This window comes from Tyto alba, unplaced genomic scaffold (assembly GCF_018691265.1).
Source record: "Tyto alba isolate M040663 unplaced genomic scaffold, T.alba_DEE_v4.0 Super-Scaffold_41, whole genome shotgun sequence".
Classification (NCBI taxonomy): Eukaryota; Metazoa; Chordata; class Aves; order Strigiformes; family Tytonidae; genus Tyto; species Tyto alba.
The window spans coordinates 17,622,363-17,647,889 of record NW_024881317.1 but is presented as its reverse complement, the minus strand read 5'-3'; the positions used below and the strand labels follow the sequence as shown (position 1 = coordinate 17,647,889).

Here is a 25,527-nt window from a genome sequence, read left to right as displayed (position 1 = left end):
ATCTAGTTTCTTTGGACAAATCCTAGTTCTTGTATAACACAGCAAACATCAAGCTGTATTCCCCCATTCCGTGTGATTTGTGATTTTCAGACTTGTGTCATATGTCTGCTGTTATGCTTCCCCCTAGCTTAGTTATCTTAGCTGGCCCTAAGGAGGGAGCTTTCCATATCTTTAATCATCTTTTTGATTACCTCTGAACATTTTCCAGTTGTGCTGTGCTCTTGTTGAGGTGGAATTACATATTGTGTTCAAGATTTTTGCCACTGTATATATTTGGCTTTTATCTAATAATGCCAGTCTAATTGGCTTTACCATCTGCTTTCTGGTTTTGATTTGTTTTTTTATGTACATGTGCCCTTAGGTAGGCAACTGACTGTAGAAATTTAATTGTGGGAGGTTTTTAAGACTGTATCATGGAAAGTTTTACTGTTTCAGAAGTGTCTGAATCTCTTGCAAGTTAGTTCTCATCCCTTTTTCTATTTTTTTTTCTCTTGCTTTCTGCAAATCCTTAGTATATTAAGTCATGTGTTCCAGAGCAGCTGCAACGCATCTTGTGATAGGAGAAGGAAAGTACACTTTTTGGTGAGGCACCCTTTTGTGTTAGAACTTCAGGTATGTTCATTCCTGACCGCTTTGGACCCCCACGCCTCTTTCTTGGCATTTTCATTTGGTTTGTGGTGTCCCTGAGCTGGAGAACAGAGGCTGTGGTGTTGCAGTGAGAGTGCATGGTGCCAGCACTGTGACCGGAGAGGAGGGCTAAGAGATGGGGACTAAATTAGAGAGGTTAATGCACAACCCCAGAGATTTTGTCTCGTCTGCCTTTCTTGTGTATCAGGAATCGTTTTGGTTTTACACCAGAGGGTTTTCCGAGGGGAAACTGGGTTTGGTTAATTGCTTGGTACAAGTAGCAACGCTGTTCCTGTCAGTGCCTTTTGCCACGTGTATTTCTGGAATAAGTTGTTGATATTCAGGTAGGTATTGCTTGATCTATTAAGGATGTTCATCTGTTGATGGTGAATAACAATAGCCTGTCAATGCTGATAATAACTGAATAGAACTTGTGTGAAGCCAGTTTCTGATTGCTTCCAAAGCATATTAAGTTGTTGATTCTCATTTCCAGTGTTGTGGTTGCTAGCCAAGGCTCTCTTACTCATTGAACAGCTGATTAAGACATCATATTGCAGGGTTAGGGGTTTTTCCCTACATAGAGTTTCTCATTTGAAATTGAAATGTTACTGTAGCTTGTTTGTTTTTAAAATTAGCATGTGATATTAGACAAGTAAGTGAAATAGCTTTGTAATTTCAACTCATTTTCAGGAATCAGTGTTATACAAGAGCATGAAATTATTTTCAACATTTCACAATGGCCAGACTAGAAAATCAGAATGTCTGTTTGGAAAGTAATGCAATCCTCTAAAGCTTTTCTGAAGCAGAATTTTTTTTTTTTTTTAGTTTTTTATTTTCTCTACACCACAATGATAACTGAAAGCTTTATTTCAATAAATTATAAGAGGTTCAAATTCTATATTTGAAATCTGAAACAGCAGTTTTCTGCAAACAAATCTTTCATACTGCAAGAAGTTTAAAAAATGAACCAAGTGTTCAACTTATATTTAGAATAAGTGAGGCATCACTTACAGTAAGTATATAGTAAATACTCTTCTATTATAGCTTTTTTGTTTGTTTGACTCAAAGTAAATTTTCAGGCATGCTTTGGGTTCAGTTAACTGCTTGTTTTGTTTTTGGTTTTGCCTTTTTTTAAGGACTGGTGTGATATAAGTACTACTGAGACAGTCTGCATGTAGAATCTAAGTTCCAGATGCAGTCTTACAAGGGGATTTTACTGGATGGAGTCAGTTTATGATGCCGCCTTTGCTATGAATACATAGAGGGTATTGCTTGCAGTTTCTGACTAGTAATATATTTTAAGTGTTTGTAAATATCTACAAAAATACTTTCCTATTTGCAGCAGATCAGCTGTAGGGCAATATAGAAATCATTCTTTAAAGGTAGAAGGATGAACATGATTTAGAATTAAATATTTTAATGTTTCTTCATGTGAATTCTACAAAACCATTCCAAAGTAATTGGTTTCTGCCCATTCTGTTCTGTGAAAGTCCAGAAATGGGATAAAATGTTAAGTGTAGATTCTGAGTTGTCAGCTGACCAAACTACTGGGTGTTTTTTGTCTCTGGGCAATTCTATTTGCTTCCAGTGAAGTAAGTCTTCAGTGAACTAATTTCTAAGGAAGATGTGTTTCTGTATTGATTTATTTATTAGGCCAAATTGGAGTAATTTAAGCTAGATCCAGTAATATATTCCAACTTCAGAACAGCAACTGTAACTTGTGTTGGTGACATAGTTATAAAATAGCAGCCTGAAAACCACAGTCCTCCCAAATTGTTACTGATTATATTGTTTAGGCAAAGTCAGACTTTGGGAATCTGTAGTTTATATAGCCAGACTAAAAATACGCAAAACACCCTCCCTCCTCACTGGCTTGTCTATTGTTCACATTACAGAACTCAGAGCAAATCATTGCTGAAACTTTTTTCTCATCACAGGTGTATGTTCATATTAGCTACTTGGTGCTGATGCTTTTTTGCTCAAAGGACAAGCCAGATCAGAGGGCTATTTCAGGTGAGATCAGGACTGACATAAAAGGAAGAAAAATACATGGTTAGAATTAATTTCACCTGGATCAATTCTCTGATGTGACTAACAAAGTCTTTCACAAATGGAGGTGCCAGCACAAGGGTTAAGGTGTGAATGAATATTGAATATGGAACCGTTTCCATTTTAGGTGTAATACAAATTGCAGGATTACAGCAACTCTAAGCATGATCAGTTTTTTAATCTACTGCAATATTTTGCTTTGGATCTAGTTGGTAATGAGATCTTTGCTCATGATGGGTGTTCCCTTCATACCATGTGAAGTTGCCTGCTCTAGGTTCTTGTGTCTTTCACTGTGTTTCTGGGGTTCGGGGGAAGCTTCTGTGGAGTATCCCATCCTAGTTCAGAAGAGCAGTTATCTTCTCTGATCCTTCCTGTGGCCAATTTCTTTTGCAAGGTTCACAAAGATTAGCTGTTATTGGACAAATACTGATTTTAATCTTCTTGTTGTGCATGGAAAAAGAAGAGTTGTTCTTTGAAGACTTTTACCAAGAAGTCTTTTTTCTTTTTTTTTTTTTTTTTGGCTACTTTTTTCCTTACTGAGCATTTCTAAAGTTTAACTAAGCTCTTGGCATCCTCTTTCTCTTTTTCGTTTTGTTAGCACAGTAGAAAAACGGTACGATATTCATTTATAATATTTTAATAACAGTTTTTCTAATGAGACTGGCAAAGGAAGCTCTTTTGGTACTGCGCATTTAAAACATACCACTCTCCAAGAAATGGTTAGAGTTGCTTTCTGATACAAATCCCAGGTTCTACTGTTAAAAAATTAATGCAGATACAGTATATGCAAATTGTTTTTCATTCCACAGTAATCACAGTATTGAGCTGTCCTTTTGGAACAACATTTTTATGTTGTTTTTATTTTTTTAATTTCTGCAGATGTACAGAAAATTAAATGTAGTCTGTTTTTTAACTAGTTGTGAGAGTATTGGTGGGGGGTGGAAACATGGGTGATACCTACAATACTGTGCAGCTTTTTTTTTTGTCTTCACATACCTTAAATTCTTAAATACATTGTAAGAGCTTATGAATATCAGAAGAGATATAAAAGACAATTATTTAATGAGCTTACAAATACTTTTTTTTTAAGTTTGGAAGTGGCTGAGCACAGTGAACAGAAGATTCATTTAAAGTGGATTAGTCATTTACATCTAAATGCTTGGTGAATACTAATAAACTCATACAATTTTGGTATTCTCTCTACAAGGGAATCACTAAGAAAAGGCAGCTAAATGGGTGAAGATGTTCTAGTTTTGTTAGTTATTAATGAAGTTTTTATTGGAAATTCTAACTCAGATGTTTACAGAAGTTAATTATTTGCTAATAATTTTGGAATGGTTTTAGACTTAGATCTTTTTAAATACAAGTTAAATCATTAATGTGCATTTTTCATGATTCGCTGTTTGAATTGACAGGCTTTTCTAGGGTGAACTTTTTAGACTATCTTTCACATAAACAAACTGTTTTTTCTGTTGTCTTAACTGGGTATAATCACTATCAGCATTATAAATGAGGAACAGGGGTTTAGTTTCCTAAGTGTATTCAGGAGCTAGGTTTTTATAAATTTATATAGGAAATACATGACTACATGAAGTACTTAATACTGTCTATTGTCCCTATGTCTATTGGACCTTGAGTGTACGCTAAACATACTCAGTTTTTGATTTAGAACTTCGGTGCTCATTAAAGTTTATACTCATAAATCTGTTGTTGTGCTTCTAGTACAACATTGAAAAAGTTCCCTTAGCAATATCTAGGGTATCTGCAAACTCCTTGAGCCTGTGGGGTTTGCATTATTCATTTATGGGGTCTGATTTCAGTCATTCATTGCCTGTAGCAAGTATCAGGTTCTTAATGTGCTAGAAATGTTAGCATTTTAACATGCGTATATATGGATACACGTGTGTTCTGTCTCTGTGCATGTATCGGTATGTGTGTGTATACACAATACAGCATAAATATGTTGCCTTGTGAACTGCTCAGTTACGTTATCTCATTGTGCAGCATTTTTGTATTCAGTCAGTAGATTTGTTGAATACTGTTCAGTTTGATTCACCTTGTACATTGGTTAGGTTGTAGTCCTAGATGCTATGCAGTCAAACTTCTTCCCTGAAAATTAAGATTATAATATAGCAGAACATTATATATTCTTTTTGTATTAATGGACAGCAAAACTGCCTAGAAACTCTTTTGGGTGGAAGGGTTTGGCAGCTGCTTCAGTGGGCAACTGAAAACCTGGAAATTACTTGAAGTCTCTTTCTTTGTTGGCATATTTCTTGAATTTTAAGCTAAGATAATACTGAATCTTAAAAGAGCAAACATGAGAACTGGCTATATAGGTGAAAGAGAATTATTTATGCATCTCTTACTTCTAATAAAGAATCCAGACCCTTGTCTCTAGAGAAAAGTAAGGAAATTTCCAATTACAAGTTCTAATGCAGAGCTAACGCTGGCAGTTCTTGCTTAGTTTTTTAGATCTATCAAATTTACTTATTGTCCGATTGCCCTGTTATTGATAACAAATAGTGACAAAAGTGACACAAAATACACAAAAAAAGCTAAGAAAATTTTTTAGATATTTTGTGTGTGACATGTATGCAGGTTATTAGATCCAGAGATCCTTATAGTAAGTTAAATTACTACCTTCATAAGATAAACAAACAAAAAATTAAACTTGATCCGATGGGGCATGGCACCAAAAATGACAAAAATATTGTTCAATAGTAGGCAAAATGGTGCAGAACATGTTTTATTTTAGGATGTTGCTGATTAGGGATTGCATTTTCAAATTTTGCAGAAATAAATTTCCCTGAAGCCTAGACCAGACTGACTCAGTATGACTGTAGGCTGGGGACACAAAATCAGTGCTGTTGCACAGCAGCTGTGAAACCTATTGATCACTTGTTCTGCTGATCACTGAATTCAGCATTTTTAGTCATGCCTCTGTTGCCTCCAATTTCCATTGATGCATGCTCTGCTTTCTGAATTTTATTTGGACTGTAGTGGGTTATGCATTATGGTGGAATAGATATATACCGTGGATTCTCTTAAAATCAGAAATATGAAACGGTCAAATTACATGTGCTTTTGGTCAATTGACCAGAATTTTTCTGGTTTAACAGTTTCTGAAGCTGTGTGTTAAGTGGAAGGTGTTTTGGCTAGATAGATCCTTCAATCTCTTTTGTTTTTTTTGTGATTCATGTATTCAAGGTAGAAATATTTGTATTAAACATGTTTAGGCTTTATATATATGGGTGGCAACTTGTAATTTTTCTTCTGGTTTCCTGTCAGAGTTTAAACAAACTGCTCTTGTCTCCTGAGATCGTTCTTCGACTGTTCGAGTCACATGGAAGTGGTGACTGCTGTTCTGTGTCTGGAACAGCTTGTGACTGTTTACTGGAAAAAAGCAGCAGCTACATTGTAAAAATGTGCACTGTAATATCTCTGAATAGCTCTGTTGTTGACACTAGTATAGAAAAATCACCTACTCAACTACAAATACAAGAAGGGTTTATTGTGCAAGACCTACACGTATGACTTGTGTTGTTTGTCTACTTTCCTAAATTTGGGTTAAGCTTGGAAGGTTTGAACCTTTTTATATTGCTCATTATAGAAGTCTGAATGAGGGATAAAAGGTGGTTGAATATAAAATTCCAAACCTGTGCTTAAAAAAGAAGTTCAGTTTCCGGAGGCTTTTGAAAACTGCATCTGTTAAGCTTACATTGCATACTTTCGCATGCCTCATTGTCAGTGTTTAAACCCTCCAGCTGAAATTGGTATGGATGTACTCTCTGTCTTGCCATATTCTAATACTCTGGGTCAAAACTGACAGTCCTGTGTTAGACCTGTAAATTGAGTGCAAAGAAGCTAGGCCAAAAAATCCAGAATGTATTTGTGTTGGATGAAATGGGAATAATTGAAGTTGCAGTAGAGTAGGATTAGTGTTAACACGTTGTACTGTAGCCACACAATTATGAGGAATGGAGGAGGGAAGTAAAAAGGACTGGCTTTGATAAAGAGAGTGATGTAGCTGGCATGTTGTAAACTGTAGTAGATTCAGATTGAATAAGTTTGCATGGATCTTTCATTTCTCTATGGTTCTGTAGCATCAAAGACAAGAAGTACTAAAACAGTTTGGTAATAGTAATTTGTGCTTTTAGCAAGAGTAGCTCCTGTGAGATACTAAAAACCAGTACACTTGACAACAGAATGTTATATGGAAAAAAACCCAAACGTCTGGAAGTTGCACTTCATTTCATGGTGTAATTGGCTTTCCATATCTTTTTATTAGAAATGCAGTGATACGCTGGAGGTAGTGAGAGAGGGAAGAATAAAAACTAGGTTTAGAACAACTGACTTCGGAGAGGGGAAGCTTCACAGGCAGATTGTGACTGAGAACCCGACATTGAATAGTTAAAGATTAACACCAACTGCAAGAAGGAATTGCTTTAATATGCAGTTTGGTCTCTTGCAGTTATTTAAGTAAGTATTAGAAAAAATAATGGGCATTAAGAAGTTTCGGGCCAGGTGCTGCTAGAAGTATTGAAACATTTTCATTAGGATTCAACAGAAGCAGGGTTTGTCTTTCCCATGTACCCCATTATAAGACATTGTTTTCAGTTGCTGCGAACTTGACCAAACTTCAATTATTTGTACTGAAACTGTCAGAATCTGATTTTTTTTTTTTTTTTCAAATTCAAAAGCTTATTTAACCACAGTTTAGTAATGGTTGAGAAAAGACTTTAAAGCTCCAGTACACCTGTCTGTAGAGCTTTTTCACAACTCTTGCCACTTCTGACCTAGATTATGTGTGTATATGATAATCACAGGTCAGTGAAACGTGTCCCCTTACACCTTCAAATAGTCCCAGAATACCCAACATAATTCTGCCAGCTCAAGGCTACAGAGTTAGTCCAGGAACTTTTTGTTGTAGTTTGTCACAACTGAACTAAAAACAGCCATTCTGTTTGCTGCTGCTCTTTGTGACTTCCAGGCTGGTGCCTAATCATATTAGGGTTGAGAGAACTGGTAGGGCAGTTTAGCTAAGTGTTTAGGATGAGGAGCATGTGCAGAGACTGGTTCTTGAGACTACCAAAAGGTGCGTTTCTGCTCAAGCATTTGGAGTGCTAAAGACTGTTCTTTGAGGTTATGGTTACTTGGGTGCAGTGGTAACTACCTGAGGAAAATACCTTCTCTAGATCAGGAGACAGACGAGAGATTTACTCACAGCTCTATCCATACTCATTGGGCATACAGATAACTGATTACCGTCATTATAGAAGAACCCGAAGAACTGACTTTTGCTTGCAAAGCATAGGACACTGTGAGATGACATTTCAGGCAACTGGGATTAAAAATGCCCAACCTGTTATGAGCAAATCATGCTTTAGCAATCTTTAGTCTTTAGTCTCTTTTAGACAGAAACCCACAGCTAATATAAAACTGCACTTTTCTTGAACGTACTTCCTCTCCCGCACTATTTATGGTAGACAGCAGCAGAAGCAGGTGGTTGATCTGATGACAGAAGTGAAAGCACTATACAGGAGTAAAATAAATGACCAAGTTAATTTGCTGAAATTAAGAATTAAATTAGCATTCAGAAACCTCTGTTTTGGAACTAAAAAGTAACATTGCATATAGTGATTTATTTACTTTTTCTTTTGAAATGGTCCTCAGTCTCATTTGCCTGTATGCTTTTCTTATTTCTTAGTTTATCCCAGGCGAATTACTGGGGTTTTTTTATTTCCTTTGGATCTTCTGTTTTGCAAAAGGAAATGGTTGGTCTACTTCATTAGATGGCTACACTAGAAAGTTTGAAATGGTGAGGAGTGTTTAGTGTGTTTGTGTTCTGATTTTTCTTTTATGAAATCACCTGAAAATCTGTTTATAAATGCAAAGCTAGATGTGGACTGATTATTCTGAATTCATGAAGTTCATAAAACTCTCTAAAGTACTTAACAGTAGCCAGCTAATTTCAGTTTTAAAAATAAAATCTAGCAGCTGAAGTACATGAATGTATGCCTTTGTTTAAAAGACAGTGTTGTCCAAATGGATGAATTTTTAATAGTGAAGAATTGTAAATTTTGGTGTCTGGGTATAAGGAAAGTGGTATGTGGTTGGCTTGGTTTTGGTTTTGTTTGTTTTGTTTTGTTTTTTTTTGTTTTTTTTTTTTTTACTTTTAACTGCTGCAGAATACTGTCTATTTTGGAGTGGTAGTTTTCTTTTGTTCCCTGAGTGGTTTTGGTTAAACTCCAGGTTTACCCAGAAGGGGGTGTATAACTTGAAACAGGTAAAGAGTTAGGGATTTCTTGGAACTGCAGACTTAGAATTGTTGTACTTACAAGATTTATATAGGTTTCTCTTTTCCCCTCCACTTTTTCTGTTTTAGGTGAAATTGTGGTAAATGAAGTAAATTTTGTAAGAAAATGCATCGCAACAGATACAAGTCAATATGACCTGTGGGGCAAATTGGTTTGCACTAACTTCAAGATTTCCTTTATTACGGACGATCCGATGCCACTACAGGTTTGTTATTACTCACATTGCTACATCATGATAACAAATGTGGTAAAGTGGATTTAATTAGAATACAATGAATCTGTCCCATATGTGATATAAATATAATGCCTTCTAAAACAAAGCAGGCTAAATGATGAGGTTCCACTGTCCTCTTCTGAATGTGTTGCTGTTCCATCCCTTCATTGAGAATATCAGAACAGAAGTAGTTTGGTATGGAAGTACAGCCAGCTCTATTTGCTTCTGTTTATGGAGGCTTCATGGGGAAGTCGTTTTACAAAAGGCAAAGCAGGAATTATATAAAAATATATGTTCCTCCTTGAAGGTAATTGCAAATGGTCCTTTGACTAAACAAGCATCAGATCAGCAAAGCTTTTAATGTGTCCAAGTTTAATTGGCATTACTGACAGAGGACAAAGTAACCATGAAGCAAGTTTTCATTGTAGATGAAGCAACAACAAAAGGGGAGAAAGAAGCCAAGCCTTTGTCAAAGCAGAACACGTGACATTCAAAACCTCAATTGGTTTTTGAACAGCACAGCATACAGCACTGTTTGGAAATGCGAGTTGTATGCTATTTTCAGTTGAGTTTTCACTTTCATTTTAGGCTGTTAAAAGAAACACTCCACTATCTCCTTTTAGAGCTTTACACAGACCTAGTTAGAAGCTTGTTCAGTAATGGTTAGTAAGTTTGACCAAAATTGCTTCAAAAAATTATTTTTTGACATGAGGTAGTTGTCAAAACTTATTACTGAAAGCTGAGTTAATATTTATTTATTTCTATGGTTACAGTAATTGTTGGAATTTTTTTTATATCATATATATATGTTGTATTGAATTTCTACCAGTGATTTTTGAGGCTAGTAAATTCAGTGCAAGCAGTGGGGTTATTTTACATATTCCACTGGGGTTTCTAAATGGCTTGGTGTGCATTCACTGGCACAAGAGCGCTGTTTCCACAACCTCTCATTGCTTGTGAATAGGCAAGGGTGGTACACGTCAGAAAAGTCTAGGCATGCCTGATTTTTATCGTAGTTTCTTCAAAGTTGTGCTGTCTATCTGGTTGCAAACTGCAACACTGCAATTAATGGCTGTGAGTTAATGTGTTTCAGAAATTCCATTATAAAAACCTCCTCCTTGGTGAACATGATGTCCCACTAACATGCATTGAGCAGATTGTCACAGGTATGTGAAAAAGAGTTAAGTATGATGACAGGCTTTAAACTTACTCAGTTCAAAACTGTTAACTGCTTGTTAGCTGTGCAGAAGTGTTGCCACTTCAGGTTTTATGCCATTAATCTTCTCTGATTTGAATAACGTGGTTTATTTAAAATTAGGATAAAAACCTTAAAAGCTGAATAAAACTTGGTGTCATGCAGGAGGTGTATTTAGTTGGGTCTTTATATTGGTTTTAAATTTAACTACAATACTGAATCAACAGATGTTGTGGGATAGACACTTGTTAGAGCAGTACAGAATTTTGCTAGCAACTTTTTTATATTTGAGCATCTGAATATCTTCCATTTAAATACACTAGATTGCAAAAAGCACATCACTTATACAATTTACACATAGCTGGAATATCGGACAACATAAATGCTCAAGTTTTCAATCTTGTCTAATTCTTAGCAAGTTAGTAATTAGTGGTCCTCAAAAATCTACAGATGACAATAGACATCTTAATCTGAAGAAATAACTTATAAAATACTTATCTTGAAGAAGCAGTTTTTGTTTTGGTGGATGCTTTAGGGTAACCTGTTTAAGAAGAATGTTTTTCATCTTGTAATTGAAGAATTTCATATAGCTGATAACTTTTCAAATCTTTATTATGGCATGGGCTGTAAAATATTTGGTTTTCTGACTGTAGGTAATTTAAATTGTTACTTGTAAGTTTTCAGTGCCCAAAGTTTATCCAGTAATCCATTTCTACTCTGAAAGCTGGTTGTAATCCTCTGAGAAGATTAATGTATATCTGAGGAAGATCATTATGAAGAAATGCCTTTTTTTCAAAACAAACAAACAAACAAACAAAAAACAGAAAACAAAGCAGTGCAATTGATCTGTTATGGTCTTGCACTGGCCCACATTTGTTGTCCCTTTTCAGAAATACCAGGTAGAGGTGACAAAATAGTATCAGTGTTGCAAATCTGTTAATGACAGTTTTGTATGGAGAGATGTTTGTAAATCGAGTGTTGCAATCTTCTCTTTTACCATCTCATGCAAATGCTTATATAATAAATTCTGCTAAATAGCAATCGCATGAAATATGGTGTTCCTAAATGGGAGAAGACTACAGACAGCTTTTGTTTTGAAACTTGAGGGCTGACAGATTCTAGATTGCTCTTTTGTGCATGTTTCTCCAAACTGTCAAATAGCATTAAATGTTTGCAGTTTCAGTAAAATGGTAGAAGTTCTCTAGGAACCCTTTCTGTTTAGCTTTCCCACTGATGTTTGAAGCTCTTTAGCTCCTGCCACACACTTGAGGAGATTCTTTGTTCTTCTGTTATTAAAGTTTACCCTAAATTTAGTGAAGCATAAGCTTTCACTAACAGGAATTAAGGGGATGTTTTCACCTGAGGTTGCTCGATGATTGTTATGTTGAAGGTGAATAGCTGGAGGTGTCCTAAAACACTTGTCTTAAGTTCCCTGGAAGTACTTAAGTTGAACGCAGAAGATGCCTGCAACAAGGAAGCTATGTCAGTTAATCACTCAACAGCTATGTGCCCCTATTTTCCCAGTTACTACAACTAAAATCTCTGTGGCTTTGTAAACTGTGATGCTTACTGCATACAGCTTAACTTTCTGTGAAAAGGAGATACATAGGCCAAGAGACATAGCCTGTCTATGCAGGTCTAGTCCAGCTTGCAATTTACTATGCTTAAATTCTTGGATTTTATGTAAGAAATGAGTTAGTCTTAACTCCAGCACTTTTTTATATCCATCCCAGAAAAAAAAAAAAATTAAATCAGCATATATAGCGATTACTATGCATCAAAAGGGCCTTGCAGCATATGCAATTAACAGGGAGCAAAAATTGCTCTGGGGAATACTGCATGTTAATTCCTTAATTCCTTGTTTGTGAAGATGGACAAAAATTCCTTGTTTGTGAAGTTGTTGATGGACAAAAATAATCTGGGCATACAGAAAACAGTAATTCAGCCACTTACTGAAAGGAGATTGATCAACAGGGGGCCTATAGATTTTTCTACTTTAATTGAACAGTTGAAATATACTACTAAATGAAAAACTGCTGGTAGCAGCATTACTCTGTTTGAGCCAGTCTTGCGTTGCATACTTACAAAACAGTCTGGTAACTTTGTCTTTTCTTTACAGTGAACGACACCAAGAGGAAGCAGAAGGTCCTTGGTCCCAACCAAAAACTTAAATTTAATCCAACTGAATTAATAATTTATTGCAAAGACTTCCGCATCGTCAGATTTCGTTTTGATGAAGCAGGTCCTGAAAGTGCAAAAAAGGTATTATATATTCTTATGAAATCTTGCCTTGTAGTCATTACATGTAGCAACAGCTGTGATAATAAGAACATGTTTTATGTTTTGACAGAGAAGTAGGGGGGAAGAATTGCAAATTAATGACATTCTGTTACGGGAGAATATTTGGATTTTTAGAGTCAAAACTATTAGGTAAAAAATTTAATGTGATGTATTAACTTCTTGTCTTGATGCAAGATAAATCTGTGTTTCTTGTAAGATAAATCTTGTGTTTCTGTCTTTTTAAAAATTGCTAACTTATTAAACAAATCTTTATAAAGGCTGGAAGCTGAATACTGCATTGCAGCTGTACAATAGATGTTTACTTTTTTATGGAAAATGATACATTTTCTGAAAGTCATAAGCTTAATTTACCCATAGGTAAAGCGTACTATCTTAAATATACCCTTCTTACTTGCTTCACACAGCAAATTGTGCAACAGGCTCTTGGAATGACCAGTTACATAAGACTATGTCCCCTTTCTCAGCATTTTGTTAGGAAAGACTTGCATACGTCTTGACAAGAGGAATTACTTCTGTCTGTACATTTACAGAAATTTCATTCCTTCCTTCCTCAGTTTTAACACTTGTCATAAGTCTCAGCCGAATCATACAGTATTATTTAGCCTGGTAAGGCCCAGAGAAGTTTCTGCTAATCTGAGAGGGTCAGTCTACGTAACAGCACTGGCTCAGCAGCTTTCTCGTTCCGTACCGTGCCGTGGGTGGTGACAGCTCCCCTGACCTCCACCGCACCACTTCACAGCCAGACATGGCACAGCAATCGTTTTATAAGGAAGGACCCAATTTACTCACAGAGCTTAAGAATTCCCCCTTCCCAGTAGGATAAAGTTTGAGCTTAAGCATCTCAGTCCGAAGAACCATCTGCCCAGACATAAGTCTGCGGTTACCGGCTGAGTAACTGATGAACCAGTTCATCGCTTCTTCACCTTTTACCCTCTCAGAGAGATCCGCGGGCAGAAGCCCAGGACGGAAGCAGACTGTTCTTGCCACTTTTCTAGGTTCCGCCCTGCCTGTTGCCTTTGCTGTTTGTAACCTTTCCTATCTGGCAGTCTATCAGCAGGCAATTCACCTCTCCCAGCTTCTCTGCAATCTCCCTGGAGCAGCCTGTCTACTGCAATATCTTTATAGCAACTGTTTCTAAGTGGCTGTCAGCTAAAGAAGAGTGATTAGCCTGGAGGAGGGAGGAAGAGAGCGTAAACTCAGCATCTCATTAACACTTTTTGTGCTCCGTGTACTTATGCAAAAGCAAAAAGTGGAACCTTTTTATGAAGGTGCTTGTTTTATATATTTGTAATTACATGGTCTAATGTGATTTCTTTTGATAGGAAGAACAACTAGTTCTAGAGATCAGAAGGATCTGAATCTGTGTGGTTACAAAGATAGTACTGGTGCTGACCAAAAGTGTAGCAGTTATATCAGAATAGGAGAGTGGAAGAAAACTTGCACAAATTGTAATGTCAGCTGTGCGGCTACTATTGCAGTTTTGTTGCATCAAGGAGGTTATTGCAACTTTGTGTGAGTGTATCGCTTTTACTGAACGGGGGATAAATTCTGTTAACCTAATGTAATGTACGCTGAATAACATTACACTGTTAGCATTAAAGTATAAATGTCTAAAACCACGAGATCCTAAGATCAGGTTTGTTCTATCAGGATTTTGCTTAAATTATTTTGGGATGCTGGTGAACACAACTAGAATGGGCTTACACAGCATATTGAATGAAGTTACTTTGTTCTTTCTGGCATTCAGATGGCTTGCTAGCACCATGCTCTTGAAAGATTTTTATCTGGTTTCTGTTCCTGCCCTTCAAGTAACACATATTAGCAAGGTTGTCCTAATGTTTGAAAACAAAGGAAGGTGGTCAGACCTCCTTATAGTTATGAAGAACCTCTTTAGTATGCATTTACTTCCAGCTATTTGTGCATGAAAACATTGGTAGCTGTCTACTTGGAAATAATTGTGTGTGCATAACTTCTGTAGGGAGGACTGCGATTTAAAGTGCAACTGAGTTCTGATAAGAGGGAATTCCTGCTTTTCTCTTTGGCTGAGTGTGCTAGCATTGTCTTATGATGGAGAGAATGTTGTAATAGGGAACTGAAGCATGGAGTCAGAGGTGCTGGATAGGAGGGGCCTGTGGAGCCCACCTTTCTCTTCAGAGTTGTCAGGATTAAATCAGGTTAGCTGTGGATTTTTCCAGTTGTATCTTGAAACCACCAAGGATGGAGAGCCTTCTCCCTCTGTGGGTAACCTGTTCCAGTGTTGCATGTTTTTCCTGATGTCCAGCTTCGATGTCCCAAAATGAGTTTCTGGCTCCTGCCTGTTATGCTATCTGGCAAGACTGAGGCTGTAACTACCTTCCTGCAGTCTCGTTATTGCTAAAGGAGCCCAGTTTCTTTTGAAGATGCACTTCAGGACCATAGTCATCTTGGTAGCCCACGACTGGACCCTCTTCAGTTTCTCATCTTTCCTTTTGACCTGGGGAACTAATCTCCAGCCACCTCTCTGAGAAAAATCAAAATAATTGTCAGCTATATTTTTTCTTCTCACAAAGTCGCTTATGCTTATTTTGGAGCTAGGTATGAAGACCTCCTGAGTAAGAAATGAACTGGATAAATTGTAGTTACATGTTTTATGAAGGTTTTCTAGGGTGCTTAGTGCTGAGAAGCTGCAGAACTCAAAATTTCTGTTGGAATCAGTGAATTGTTTAGGCTATAATTAAAATCATGTCTGAATTACTTAAGAGTTAAGCTTTTCTCAAATCAGGTATTTTGTTTTGGTTTTTTTTCACTTGTGTTTAAAATAAGCAGAAAGGAAGGTGATGTTACAGTTAGCATTACAATCTCTGTTCTGTAAAGCAAGAGACCTGCATGTTGCTGCTATATAAATCATTAATAACGTCCTTTAGCAAACTTTATGTAAATATAGTCAGCTATACAAATTGGAGAAGGGAGATTTCTAACTGTCATCCTGGTAATACAGAGGAGTATCATTCTGTGAATAAAGCGCTGGTAAGTCAAAATGAAATATACACTTCAAACTATGGGAGTACAAATGTCTCTAACTCCTTTCCAGATGCTAGCAAATGTTCTGTTCTGAGCAACAGTTAAATGAAAACAATACACTTGATAATTACTATTTAATAGTGGGCTTTAAAATATATGGAGTAGTTACAAGGAGAACAGATGCTAACTTTATACATTTAAGTAATTTGATTCATGTGTAGTTCCTTGAATGTAATGGAAATACACACCAGCATTCAGTTACATAAATTGGTGTTGGCAAAGAGGATGTAATCTGTTCCTAAGGAAGTATCTATATGTGGTGGACAGAGCATAAGGGAGAATAACAGTTAGTAATTAAGCTGCCTTACTAGAACAGAGAGTATTCTGAGTCTCTTTTGGTAGTAAGTGTGGGAAAAAAAACACTCCAGGTTTGAAAGCAGTGGGTCTTCAGATGTGGACAGTCTGACTGACTTGTTTACATATAGACATGATGTGTGGGTAATATCAGTAGAACTTTCAGAGGTGTTTTTCTCTACCTTCAAGCAGAAACAAATTGGAAGAACACATTGAATTTTGTGGTGAATTACTTTATTTCGGGGTAAATTATTAAGAAGCTTAGAAAACAGTTCTATTAGAAAAATGCTTTCAACATTAGTTGCAGCCGATACATGCTAATAAAATACTGTCTCAAAATTAATCAGCCAAGTAAATATTTTCTTCCTTACTTTTAATAATGGATATTTGGGAGACAAGAGTTAAGGAATAATAGAGAGAATGGAAACTCACACTCATCACTATTTAGTAGCTTAATTCTGTTTTGTCTCTAAGATAAAGCTATAGAGTCTCCGAAGGAAGGAAAGCCAGATGGGTGTGGGAGGAAGTAGAGGATGGAGAAGCAAGGCTAAGCAAGTTGGGGAAGTCTTAAGTTAGGCAGTGTGAAAGAAGCAGCATTTCACATTCCTTAAAGGAAAAGGAATGACTTTGTTCCACAGATCACAACAAACAGTCAAACTGAAAACTCCTGCTAATTTCTAGCCACTACAATACTTGACATCGGGCTAAGAAATTAAAATGTATGAAAAGGTGAGGCTTTAGATCTTACGACTGTTAGATGATGGATAGTGTGTTGCCTCACCACGCATTTGAATCTTGGCAGTGCACCAGAGTGGCACACACCCTATAATCTCCTGTTTCCTAAATATATCTCCATTTTCTCAATCCCTTTCTCTTCTGGAACCCCCCTCAGTTCTTTTCCTTCAGGAAGCCTTTTTAAATGAGTATGAGAGCATTTTCAGAAACACATGCTTAATCAAAACAGAAGGAAAATTATTTATCTCAAATCTTGTTTCCTGTCAGTTCCAATCTGAACTAGCCTTCTCACACGTCATAACACTTGGGATGGAGTGGAACAATTTTTTTCCTAATTGTTATGAAGCATCATATGAAACTCAGTGTTCTGGACAAATGATTTTGGCCATTTCTTATGTCTTCCCCACCTCCCCTTGAACTTCTGTATTACCTTGTTCTAATTGTTTATACAGATCACAAAATTGGGCGTATCTCAAGATACTGGGATTGCATGAGAAGAGCTTATATTTATGGTCTTTGGAGGGGGTGAAGAAAACTTTTTTCAGTAGCAAACTTATCTAAAGGCATTTTAAAAAATATCCATGTATTTTAATATTTCTCTTAAGGCTGAGGAAACCTGTACTTAGAATTCAAGCACATTTGTGTACAAACAAGGATTCTGATATGTAAAAAGGTAATTCAGCTTCTGAAATCCTTGTACTGTTTCCTCTCGTATAGGTTACTTGTATTCAAACCAAATTAAGTATCCTCTATAGCTGGTATGGGAATTGTTATAGAAGAAAAAAAAAAGCAGTTCTCAATTAGACAATTCATAGTTTAGCAGCTAGGAGAACAGGCACGATGGTTAGAGCTGAAAGTCTTGTTAACGGAAAGCTTATTTTCCCAAGAGGACTTTGTGCCTAGGAAGATTAACAAATTCTGTGTGTGGGACTTGATCCGGTCCTGGTTGCATGACTTTCTACTACAGGTGCCTACTCAGAATAGGAATTGCAGTAGCAAAGGACAATAGTATCCTTCCAATGAGTTCGTAAGGCAGGTAGTCTGGCTCAGAGAAGGAGGTGAAATGCAGGGCTGTACTAACTTACTACATCTTAAATAGGACCGTTCAAAACTCTTTTCCAAGAGCAGTAGCAATATTCTGAAGTTTTCCGTCCTTGGTAAAATTCCTGTTGAAGAAGAGGAGGGCTTGCCCTGAAAGTGTAATTTATTTTTCTTAGATAGGGGTTGAAGTGGGGACAATGACATAGGGAAATGGACTTTGAACTATGAAATAATTACAGCCATCGTGTTTACAGCTTTTAGTAAATGAACTTCCCAACAAGCAGCCTATTCTCTCGTTATTTGTCTGAGCCTAAATATCTTTAGCTTTACACAATTGTAAATTGGCAAGAGTACCAAACATTTTTTAGTTTGATGTGAGAACATTTCCTGTAAAACATGTTTGTCTTCCAATTTAAGAGCTTTCTACTTATGGTGATAATCTGCTGAGATCTGTGGAATCTGCTTGTCTTTTGGAACTTTCAGACAATAAAACTACTATATGGATTTATTGAGGAATAAACTGAAAATGAGTATGTCTTTAATACTTGTTTAGTGTATATATGAGTGGAATTTGTCTAATGTAAAAATGAAAACAGTAGCAGGATCAATATCTTTTTTTTAATAACAGCAATAGGGGTACTGAAATTGTATTGTAATATACAGGTTGATTGTTCCACCTGTGCAATACCTGGTATTGTGAGTTATGTCTATACTGTGGAACACCTGGGAGCATTTTTCAGCTGCTGGGTTCAAAAGCAAGCTATGGCCTCATAGGCTTGCTGTCTACCCCCAACAATTTTACCCCTCTTAACACAGCACACATATTCTCTCAAATGTGGCAAGTAAATGACAGACATTTCAGCTGCTGGTTTTAAAAATAGGTTTTACCGTATTTCTCTAGTATTATTTGACAACACAATGGAATTTTTTAATGTCTTGCAGTTCATCCTCAAGCCTTGAGGGTAGAACAGTGTAGTAAAAGGCTTTCATCCTTCACTCCCATCAATGAAGATGAGGAGTAGCTCTGTTAATACCAGTTACTGTAGTGAAAAGTTACGTAGAAAAATAGAAGTCAAAATGTGTGTTGTGTGTACGCAGATTTCCATTTTGTTTCATCGTGTGTGATAGGTAAAAGTAGTCTGTTTAAAAGAGGCCAAGCATTATGGAATAGCTGGCTGCTTCTGCTTTGATTTGTACACTTAAATCACAAGATTTAATAAAATGTGAATGGCTTCCAGTTATTTCATTGTAATTATTAGAAGTTTTATGAAATCCTGGAAGTGAGTGTATAAATGTTAATTGAAAAGTCATGCTAGACTATTTCCCAGTGACACTTTTACTGTTTGGGTTTTTTGGGTGGGTCTCATTCCCCGCCTCCCCTGAATGTTCTGTTCTCTATTTTCATTGTAGAACTGAAAGTGTTGGGAGAAAAGTTAAAGTAATTGTTCTTTTAGGACTCAGTAGGAATTCCTTTGTTGGGGAGTGTTTGTGGAAAACCATTTTCAACTCAAGTTAGTCTACAGTCATTACTGGTTTTATAAATAGTGAGAAATGTCCCCATCAAAAGCCAAAGTAAATTAAAATATGGAGAAGGTTCCATAATGCCATATGTGTTACATACAAGCTAGTAAAAGTGCAACAACTTTCTCTGCAGAACTTAGCAGCGTGAGTGAGGTCTTAACATATCTTCCTGTGGCACAGTGCTGCCAGTAGTATTCATTCAGTTGTGTATCGTGCAAATCTTTTTTATGTCTATGACAATAAGAAAACTTGCTTTCACTAACAGAAAACAGTTTCTTGGATGCACAGAATTTTTTTCAAAAATAGTATCCCAAACTGCTAAACAGTGAATAAATTGTGTCAACATGTTGCCAAATACAAAAAGTCATGGAGAATTGAAGGGAAGAAAATGGAAAGGAACGATTTTAGGTGGTAATAATGTGAATTTAGACTATGTCTTTGTCCCTAATTAAAAACTTTGTCATATGGAATTTCTGTATCTGAACATGTAGCATAGAGTTTTGTGTTTTATAACCTAATTTTCATTAAATATTTCCTTTAGAGATAAGGCAGGTACATTTTAATAAAATGGAGAAGCAAATACCGATGAAAGAAGGCAAAGCTAAAGACTGCAAATGAAGTCCTGAAATCTGGAAAATAACCGTGCCAATCTCTACTTGAAAACTTTTTTCCTTCCTGAATTTAATTCTTATAGATATTAGGATTTTTGTTAAATCTTTTGTATTTAAATCTTTTGTATTTATTAGTGAATATCCGCATTTAAAGAGGCAAAGGCTGGCACAGCTTGACTGTATTTGAAGTCTAGTATCTAATCCTAAACTATGTGCTCCACTCTTAATTTTAATAATTGTGGGGTTCTACCAAAATAAACAATTTATATGGGTAGCATACTAGTTGCTTATGTGATGCTGGTCCTGAGACTGACGCAGAAAATGCGAAAACCTAGGCAACACTCTTCTTTGTGCCCCAAGTTAATCTCTGCTGTTCTGAGGATGCATCTCTTATTTTACCTTTTTGCTGAATTTCCCTTCCCAGGGCAGAGCTTGTGACTCAGCCTGGTTAAACCTGATGAATGCATCAGCTTGTCAGAGACAGTGTTGGAGCTTGCCATAAGCCTGCAGGGATTTAGAAGTTATGGGTGGATTTCTTTTGTGAATGATGTCCAGTCATCTGGGACAGAACCTATAAGGGCTAGGCCAAAGTTTAACGAAGCTGACATCTTACTACCCTCAGAAAATCTGGCTGATGTTTCAGTTCTCAAGATCAGCTGGGGACTGGGAAGGGGGTGATTACTGACATGCTTAATTATCTGTAGATCCCACACACTTGGCAAAAGAACCTACCCTAAAAACTCACTTTTTATTGAAATTGGAGATGGATGGAGAATCTTGAGTTTGTTATTCAGCTGACAAACTACAAGTGACTAGCATGAAGGAAACATCTCTCACCATGAACTACTTGGGGAAAAAAGCTGTTCTTTATTACCAAACAATTTGCTTTTCATTTATATTCATCGATGCCCTTCATAATTTTGGAATGCAATTTAATGAGATGCAGGATTGACATAGGTGCTAGAAGACTTCAGAGAGTAACCTCTTGTTTTCCCTTCCAAGAGCAGAAATTTTTGAAGGTTGAGTTTTGGGTAGCACAGGCTGGTAAGCCTCGTGCCTATATGGGGCGAATTAGTGGGAAAGATAATAAAAATTTAATTTGATATGAATTTTTGGTTAAATATGCTACTTTAGAGAAGAACCAACAGGGCTTTTGTAAAGGGAAATCACACTTCAGAAACCTCATGGCCCAACTGGCAACTTTGTAGAAGAAATATCTGTCCAATGCAGTTGAGTACTGATACCAGGGTGTAGTGTATGTAGTTCAGGAAGTGCCTGAACTGTGAACTGTTGAAAAATATCCTGGTAAAATTTCATTATATTCTTTCCCGTTTTTACTCTCTTCCCTAAGCATCAATCACTGGCCACTGAGTGGACCCTTTGAACTGGCTCTGTATGGCCATTTTTATATTCTTATGCTTTGTTGATAAGTACTCTTTAATTTTATTAAAATAAATAATTATTTATCAAAAGACCAATTGCAAATGAGATTTTGCTGTACTGTGCTCACCACCTGTGTTGTGCTCTTTTCTTTTTCTATTCTTACTTCGGTATCCAGGTGGGCAGGCATGGCACAGTAGCTCCAAATCCTTGCTTGTCTCTGTTGATACAGAGAATCATGTTTGAGGATGCCTCGTGCAGTCTGACCTTTCTTGAAAAAACTTAGTCAGCCCTTATCAGTTAATCACTCTTGATAGATGGTCAAGAACTCACCTACTATGATTACAGCAATTGTCTCTCACCAAATATGTTTAACTATATAATCCACTCCTCAAATAAAATAGAGAATTAAAACATCAGAAGACTGATTTTTAACTTCTGCTCTTCATGTTTCATGCTGTCACAATTAAGAACAATACATTTTATGTCTATGAATAACAGTAATAAATGTTTCTTTCTTAGGTGTGCCTTGCAATAGCTCATTATTCTCAGCCAACGGATCTTCAGCTTCTCTTTGCATTTGAGTATGTTGGGGAAATATATCATAATCCAGGTGAGTATGAAAGTATTTTGATAGGTTTTTTTCTTATTCCATAATACGTAATTTTAGTAAGACTTCTGTGTAGAAGCAGCGGCAAAAAGCATTTGAGGATTTCTCTAGGGGTAATAAAATTGGCTTATTCATCACCCAACCTCTTCCTTTTGGTTGTACATCACTCAATGTGATAGACATTAACGACCAAAATCAAAAGAAATGTCTTTTCTGTCTGAAAGAAAACAAAACTACCTATGTCAGCATGAATACTCATATTTCTCAATTCACGCTTCGATCCTCCTAGTGTATGTCTATATTGGTACTCTAGGTACCTAGCTAATCTCCCATCAGGCAGGCTTGTTCACCTGCCCTTCTTTTGGGAATAAGTTTCTCTTCTGGTGGTATTGCAGGAGGATTTGTGCAACTTGGGACTCCATACCTTCTTTCCTAGAGGCTTACTAGGCAGTTCTTACCACTCAAAACCTCCACCACCCCTGCTGAGCTGGAGCACACCCTCTCTGCTCAAGGCCAATCTCCAACTGAACCTTGTCAGTTAGGTAAGCCTGAAAAAGATGCCTTTGGAACTTGATTTCTAGTGTAATGCTGTGCGGTCACTGCTTAGTGTTCCCCAGCCAATACACAGCCGAAACCCATCAGTTCTAGCGTAACAAGCCTCCAAATAAAGTGCCATTGATGTAGTTCTGTGGTACTGAAATATTTACTCAGCAGCTGGCACTAGAAACCACTGATCTGCCTGTTACAAAATTTGAATGTTGTGGAATTATGAGCTCAGGCCTTCACATTTGCACAAAAATGCCTGTTTTTCAGGCAGGTGCCTACATGACCGCCATGTAAGTGTGCGTGTGATATATTGCACACATAATTAAACGTATAATTTCTCACCTGATAAAACTTGGGCGGTTATTAAGGCCCGTTTACCCATTTGTTATAAAGTACTAGGGAGGAAGCCGATTTGCAGATAAAATCACAATAAAATGTTAAAGTGGAGTGTGAACAAAATGCTAGTCTGTCACAAAATTGCCTTTACTCTGTCCTGAAAATACTATTTGCTTTATGGAAAAATACCTAGTGGAAGAATTACATAAGGTGGGTAAAAAACCATTGTTCCTCTGGAGCATCACACCAGAATGGCAAAAGATAGTTGTTCTTCTGTGCTGCAGTTGCTGGAGAAAAGAGTTGAAATACTTTTGGTCTGGGTTGGGTTTTTTTTGTTGTTGTGAACTCTGGTGTTTGTAGCGTAGGTCTCTGGCTTTGCGCTTTACAATTCCAGCCCCGTGTTTTATGACTCTATCCCTGCTAGTGCCAGTAAAGTAAAAGTTGACATACTGTCTTTGTGCTTCTTGAGGAACATAAAGAGCCTGCATTGCTCTGGTGTGTATGTACATAATTTTTTCCCAGGCTGCATTTGATAATTATATATCCTGCCATTGAACAGTAAAATTAAAATGTTTTTTGGTAATTATCGTATTTCTCTGTATACTGTCTTTGAACAACTACTTTATTGTGATTTTAGTCCATTTTTTTTCTGAAAAACTTAAGTAGTCCGAGTACTAGTGCAAGAATGAAGTTGAGAGATACAGAAAGTAGAAACTACACAATCACAGAGCCATAACACACTATTCTGCTTTGCTTGGGCAGGCACTTAGATCTTTACAGACTCTTGCTAAAGCTAGGCGCTTTCATGGGGGAAGTAAGAGGGTTGAGTCTCCGTTTATTTCACTTTCATCTAAGAATTTACTTCCAAGTGTCAAGAAACAAAATGTAGTCTCCTTTGGCACAGCTGACTGCCACCTTGGCACCTAAAGAGTGAGCAGCAAAGGAGATCCTCCTGTATTAGTAAGACTATATAATCTTCTTGGTCCTAGCCACAAAATGGTAGGCCATCTTTTTGTGTGGATGTAAATATATCTGTATAAAATATATAGATATATTTTAACCTGGCCTTTGATTTATTTTATTTGTTGTTAATACAGCAGTCATTTAAGCTGTTGAAATAATATAATTTTTACTTTGCTTTCTTCATATGGTACCTAATTAAAAGGTTGCCTATAAAGGGTTCATGTTTTTAAAATGTTGCTAACTTTGGCATGCTGAAGAGAGAAATCCTATGACTGAAGAAAACGTTTGTTCCCGAGTGTTACTATGTCTTGCTTTCTATCAAGCAGCACAACATAGCAATTTTATGTTGCTTCTCTGTTGAAATTTCAGGAAAAAATACAATTACATTTTCATGTATTGCCAACCTGTCATTAACTCACTGATCTGTTGTAATACAAAAATAGGTAATGTTAGTCCTAATGCTAGTGCCTCGTTCTTGTAATCAGGAAGGTGAAGAGTTTGATTTTTTTTTTTTTTTCCCCCCTCTTTTTTTTTTTTTGAAATGTGCATTGATGAATTTTCTTTTCCTAGCAAAGAAGGTGAATGGAATAGACCCAGGAGGTGGTGGTGGTGGCATCGGCAGTGCCAGTGGTCAGCAGACGCCTTTGTTTGAAACTTACTCTGATTGGGATAGAGAGATCAAAAGGACAGGTGCATCAGAGTGGAGAGTTTGTTCAGTCAATGAAGGTTATATGATTTCCACTTGGTAAGTTTCTCCTATAATGCAAGTAGAAGAAAACAAGGCAATTATACTGTCTTTTCCTGTCCCCTCTACCAAAGCGTCCATCCTACCGAACTGTGCGCTTCACCTCTTAAACGTGCCACTCTCTGGAGAGGCCCTCAGTTGAAAAATCATGTGAGTGTTGTCATTAAAGGAAATGTCGTATTTTGGCATCTGTTGCTTTCATGCTCTTCTACTTCCCTCTGAAACATGCACGTTTCTAAACAAACACATCTCAGCTGTCCCAGTGGGAGATAAGATCATGCAGACATACAGGGCAACCAGTTAGCAGTGGAGTATTAGGGGCCGGTGCATTATAGTTTAACAGAGTTGGTAAGACAGCATTGCAACAAGAGGAGAGCTGATAAAATACATAGGGAAAAGTAACCTTTTGTATCATATTTTTTCCTCAAGCCTTCCAGAATATTTTGTGGTTCCATCTTCCTTAGCAGATCAAGACCTTAAGCTATACTCCTACTCTTTTATTGGGAGACGAATGCCGGTAAGTGTAGTCTTTGTTCTGTTACTGTTCTTGATCATTGTACAATATTAATCTTAAAGAAACATATGCCAATTAACAGAGTTTTGTGTGTAGCATTAAGAAGAAAATTTCTGTGGAATAACACTAACCTGCATTATTTTGTTGTTTCTTTTGTTGCTTTTTTTGCATATTAGTTATGGTCCTGGAATCATCCTAATGGGAGTGCCCTTGTAAGAATGGCCAACATTAAAGATGTATTGCAACAAAGAAGAATTGATCAAAGGTAAGTGATTAGTCATATTATTCCTTAGTCAGATACGTAGGAGAACACAAGTGGTGACTGTGTGTAACATACAGGAGAAATTGGTAATTGAGAGCATGCTTGTTTAATAAGGTTGTAGTGCAACAGCTTTTGAGAAACTCTGAATGTAGTCCTGGCACAGTTTCTATTCAAGGTCCGCTTCAGTTTTGAATACTGAGTGA

General features: G+C 36.8%; 1 protein-coding gene across 2 annotated transcripts in view; it reads left to right on the top strand.

Annotated features, from left to right (window-relative positions):
- The window catches only part of MTMR10 (myotubularin related protein 10), a 41,900-nt gene that overhangs the window by 6,173 nt on the left and 10,200 nt on the right, over positions 1–25,527 (top strand). The window contains exons 1-8 of one of the 2 annotated variants that reach the window (XM_042803973.1): positions 8,436–8,497; positions 9,065–9,201; positions 10,304–10,376; positions 12,525–12,667; positions 21,871–21,961; positions 24,374–24,548; positions 24,978–25,065; positions 25,239–25,327. In XM_042803973.1, the coding sequence (XP_042659907.1) occupies positions 9,190–9,201; positions 10,304–10,376; positions 12,525–12,667; positions 21,871–21,961; positions 24,374–24,548; positions 24,978–25,065; positions 25,239–25,327 (671 nt within the window). In that variant the 5' untranslated portion in view covers positions 8,436–8,497; positions 9,065–9,189. Of the gene's footprint in view, positions 1–8,435; positions 8,498–9,064; positions 9,202–10,303; positions 10,377–12,524; positions 12,668–21,870; positions 21,962–24,373; positions 24,549–24,977; positions 25,066–25,238; positions 25,328–25,527 lie in introns of those variants that run through there. The other variant, XM_042803972.1, reaches the window with a different exon arrangement.